The 5,000-nt window shown below is 47.9% G+C and overlaps 1 protein-coding gene across 2 annotated transcripts in view; it reads right to left on the reverse strand.

Moving 5' to 3' along the window:
• lekr1 (leucine, glutamate and lysine rich 1) overlaps positions 1–5,000 on the reverse strand; it is a 65,643-nt gene that overhangs the window by 44,448 nt on the left and 16,195 nt on the right. For both annotated transcript variants that reach the window (XM_042708725.1, XM_012824000.2), the window contains exon 4: positions 1,026–1,145. In XM_042708725.1, coding sequence (XP_042564659.1) covers positions 1,026–1,145 — 120 coding nt within the window. The remainder of the gene's footprint in view (positions 1–1,025; positions 1,146–5,000) is intronic.

Consider the following 5,000-nt stretch of genomic DNA (forward strand, 5'->3'; position numbering starts at 1 on the left):
CTTAAGAGAAACGACACAGTGACAAGGAGGTCTCTCTGCCCGCTATGATTCACCTTATTGCACCTCTTCGTTTATTTTCCATCGCTCAGTCTCTCCATTCTCACGCAGTGCTCCATATTTAACTGGCTCAGTGCAGGTGGGAGAACACAAATCAAACCAGGATAACTAATATGCCTCTCTGTGGAAGACATGGAAACAAGCACAGAAAGGTGTGTGTGTGTGTGTGTGTGTGTGTGAGAGAGAGAGAGACAGAGAGACAGAGTGAGTGAGAGTGAGAGAGAGAGAGAGACAGAGAGCGTGAGAGAGAGAGAGAGAGAGCACATGTGTTTAATCACTGGTATGCTGGAGAAGTTTGGGGATATAAGCTCTAAGGTGCTGTGTGAGTGTGCATCTTACTGGCGAACTGATATTCGATAGCTAAATACGTTAACACACTTGTGTATCCTGTACACACCCGATGAGGTCCAAACAAACGTTCCCCCCATCCTCTACAACTGCCTGTTTGCTCAGAGTGCCATGCATGTGCCCAGTGTTGACAGTTATATTGGGGCAAGGCACTGGTGTTTTTATGCCAGATCATTTTCCAGTCCACCCAGTCATAATTCAAAGAGATACGCGCAGCTTTTCCTAACGTCAAAGGCATTCAATCATGCCACGCAAACCATTGTTTACCTCCCAGAGTGCCCAGCAGCTGACAAAGAGAGCGGGCTGTGGCCTTGGCACCAGCCCACTTTCCGCTTAGCAAGGCATGGAAAAGTCTTTGTTTTTTGTCTTTGCTTATTCACATGGAATGAGTGGGAAAGCAATGTGGATGCTTACCACGACAGGGTGTTTTCTCTAGTCACCCCCCTCCCACACACACACACACACACACACACACACATACACGCACGCACACGCGCTTGCACACACAGTTGTTTCCCATCTGTGCTTTTCCTGTCATGCCATTAGCACAGATGCTACTGTGGACACACCAGGCAGTCTCTCTCTCTCACACGCACACACACACACACACACACACATACCTGAGTGCACGTCTTTGGGCCTGCTCGTCCTCCAGCTGTCTTTCGCAGAGCTCCCGCTCACCTCTCACTAGCTCATGACCACGCGTCCCCTCAGCCAGCTGCAGGCCCAGGTCTCTCTCCCTGACAGGACGAGAGACATAGAGAGAGACAAGGAGAGAGACGGAGGAGAGAGAGAGAGAGAAAAGGAGAGGGACGGAGGAGAGAGAGAGAGAAGGAGCATGTGGAGAAAGAGGGAGGTCACCACGTCAACTTCTCAGTCATAAAGAACACACTTCCCCTCGTCCCAAAACACCTTTGTTCAGCTACTGCTCGTTTTCGTCTGGTGTAGGAGCTGGTACAGTTATGGATTTAGCTGTGACTCATTTTGTAACTGGCTCACAGCAACCAATTATGAGCTTGTTCTTGTGAACGTGAAGGTCAAGTGTGTGTTTCTGTGTGAATGTGTGGGACTCTGTTTGTGTGTGAGAGTACGAGACAGAGAGAGAGACAGAGAGAGAAAGCTACAGTCTGTATGTCCTACTTTTTCTGTAGCAGTCTCTAAAGAAAGAGAGAGAGAGAGCGTGAGAGAGAGAGAGAGTAAGAAAGTGGCACAAACAGAAATATAAACTTTTTCACTTTGTATTTTTTTCTGGAAAGCCTTTTGTTCTCGTGCTCCGTGTGGTGAAAGCGTCCACGTGAATCCCGCTCTTCTCCAGCTCCACTGTCAGCAACCCGCCTCTCTCCATCCCTCTCAGAGCAAGCGTGTCCCCATGCAGGGTGCTGCCGCTGAGCTCATGCTTCCTCTATCTATAGAGGAGCTGCCTTTTCAGCGCTTTAATCATATCCACAGCACTTTTATGTTGTGGTTCTGTGTACGTTCTCTTTGTCTTCTTTTCTATCGAAGAACACTGACTTCAGACAGAGAGAGACAAAGACAGAGAGAGAGAGAGAGAGAAAGAGAGAGAGAGAGAGAGAGAGAGAGAGAGAGAGAGAGAGAGAGAGACAGCACAGCTAATTTCACCTCACATCTAAAGAGAATCACACGAATAGCCGCACAGACTCTTACTACCCAGAATGCCCTCCCCCCTCAGTTTTACACTTCATTCAAATTTACAACTGACTCTGAGCTCTGGGAGCCAATTAAAAGAAGACTTCTCGATTAACACGCACACACACACACACGCACACGCACACACACACGCACACACCTGACCTGATTCTTCTTTTTATGCCATCATCAGTTTCCAATCCAATCTGGCTGGACTGCCAACATCAGATTGCTTCTGTGTAGTATTTCACCACGCAGGTATTGTAAGGGCTTACAAGGAGCTTACAGACCTTCTGTTTCATTAAGACACACATGCACTCTGCAGCAGCTTACGGCACTATAGTATCATGACTCTATACATTAAGCTAGGAGTGGTCCAGTCAGACTGCTGTTACCTCACAGGCCATATGTGCACACGCCAGTGAGCTGAGCTGAGCGCCGGAGGCCTGTCCATTCATATGCCCCGACCCCCCCGTGCCTGCGTGCACGCATACACATACATGGGTGTATATACCCATATGCATGCTCAGACTGTGTCTGGGCGTCTGTCTCTCTCACACACGCACACACACACACACACACACACACACACACACACACACACACACACACACACACACACACACACACACACACACACACACACACACACACACACACACACACACACACACACACATGAGCCAGCAGCTTACATCCCTTTGCCCTCATTAGAGCAAGCTCTGCAGGCGAACATCAGCTTACACAATCACAATCGCACGCACACTCAGACCCTTGGTCAGACCTGGAGACGCAGACAGAACTATTGTATCATTACGGCACGCTGTTCTTTACATCAGGACATCAGGATTATCTGAAGAAGCCCAGACTAAAGACAAACTGTGAGCTGTGTGTGTGTGTGTGTGTGTGTGTGTGTGTGTGTGTGTGGGTGTGTGTGTGTGTGTGTGTGTGTGTGTGTGTGTGTGCTGGTGTGTGAGTAAAGTGTGCACATAACCATGAGCGTGACTGTGTCACTGTGTGAATTGGTCTGGCCTCTGAATTAGTCTGGGGAATGATTACGTGCTTCACTGAGGAAATGTCTCTTTTTTTCTGTTTGTTTGTGTGTGTGTATGTGTGTGTGTGGATGAGCAAATCTGTCTGAGCATGCTTCATCCTCCTCTTCGTGTTGATTGTGTTGCGCGTGTGTGTGTGTGTGTGTGTGAGAGAGAATGAGAGAGTGAATAACTGTGGCGTGCTTGCATGTCTTTGGGACAGTTTTGTCACATGTTCGTGTGGAAGGTGTGTCTGTGACACTGTCTGCGTGTGTGTGTGTATGTCTATGTGTCTCTCTCTCTGTGTGTGTGTGTGTGTGTGTGTGTGTGTATGTGTGTGTGTGTGAGAGGGAGAGAGTCTGCATGTGTTCCTGCTCCAGACTCCCACTGTTTTCCCATCTGTCCCCAGTGGTCACAAAGCCAGATCAGAGAAAAGCCAGCCTGGGGTGGGGGCAGGATGAACACTCCCTACTACATACACACGCACACACACAACTCACTCTCTCTCTCTTTCTGTCTTTCACACACACACGCACACACACGCACACATACACACACACACACACACATACACACACACACACACAACTCACTCTCTCTCTCTCTCTTTCTGTCTTTCACACACACACACACACACACACACACGCACACACACACACAAGCACGCATACACGCGCACACACACACACACACACACGCACGCACGCACGCACGCACGCACGCACGCACGCACGCACGCACGCACACCAACACCCCAACTAAGATAAAGGAGGTTAGCATCACAAAGTCCATGCTTGCATTAGATCAGACTGACTTCCACAACCACCACTAACACCATCATCATCATCATCATCATCACCATCATAATCACAATCATCTTGATCGTCATCCTTGTCATCACGTGTCCTAGCAAAAGGAGCTGTTACTGATCCAAACAGTCCCTCTCTGTCTCTTTTGGTAGCCTGTGGGGTTTGTTGATTGGGTGACGTCACGCCATGTTCTCTGTCTCAAACTGTGAGGTAAATTAAACTCTCCGGAGACACAGGAGGAGGAGGAGAACAAAGTCAGGACGCCCGAGGAGCCCCAACAGTGCACATCCAGCTGATCTGCTTATCCCGGGACGGGCTCTTCAGCAGTGGCGTGTGGTCACCCTAATCACCAGAGGAAAACCTTGAGCAGAAAGTTTCTTTTTTTTTCTGTATATGAGTGTTCAGATGCTAGCTTATATTGTAACCCTAACTAGCACACAATCCCCAAGACCCCACAAAGTTACAAAACAGGTTTCATTACATTACCAATATTACATTGTCAATATCCCTGCTATACCAACCGACCTGAACAGCCATTCTAGAACGTTCCACAGCATAGCCTCTCAGATCTAACAGATATTTCTGTCTGTGCTGTTCCATCCCATCAAAACCGCCCTGACATTCACAGGCCCTGTTTTGATCAGAAGGCAGCCCAAACTACAAAACCTGGAGCACATTAGGGGCTGGAATCAGCAACGTTCCAAACCAGGCCTGTCAAAGTGCTGTGTCACATGGAACCCCAAAGATGAATTTCCATCAAATCCACCACTCTTCTAAGCTCAGCCATGCATTCCACACAGTGATGAGAGAGGTGAAGAGGAATATCTAATTAAGCACACTGTTAATGAGCATTACATCAAAACTACTGTCATTATTACTCGATCCCTTACCATGCTAAGCAATTCAAAGGCTTTCAGCAATGAGCCTTTTTAGATTTTATTTTTGACTATTTGAGATTAGAAATGAGTGAGAGTAATGTAGATCATAATCTGTGTCAGTGCAGGGAATTTAAAATATCAAACATTACACACAGTAACAACAAACGGTGATAGAACCTGTGTGTGTGTGCGCGTGTGTGTGTGTGTGTGTGCGTGTGTGTGTGTGTGTG

The sequence above is a fragment of the Clupea harengus genome, chromosome 9, assembly GCF_900700415.2.
Source record: "Clupea harengus chromosome 9, Ch_v2.0.2, whole genome shotgun sequence".
Classification (NCBI taxonomy): domain Eukaryota; kingdom Metazoa; phylum Chordata; class Actinopteri; order Clupeiformes; family Clupeidae; genus Clupea; species Clupea harengus.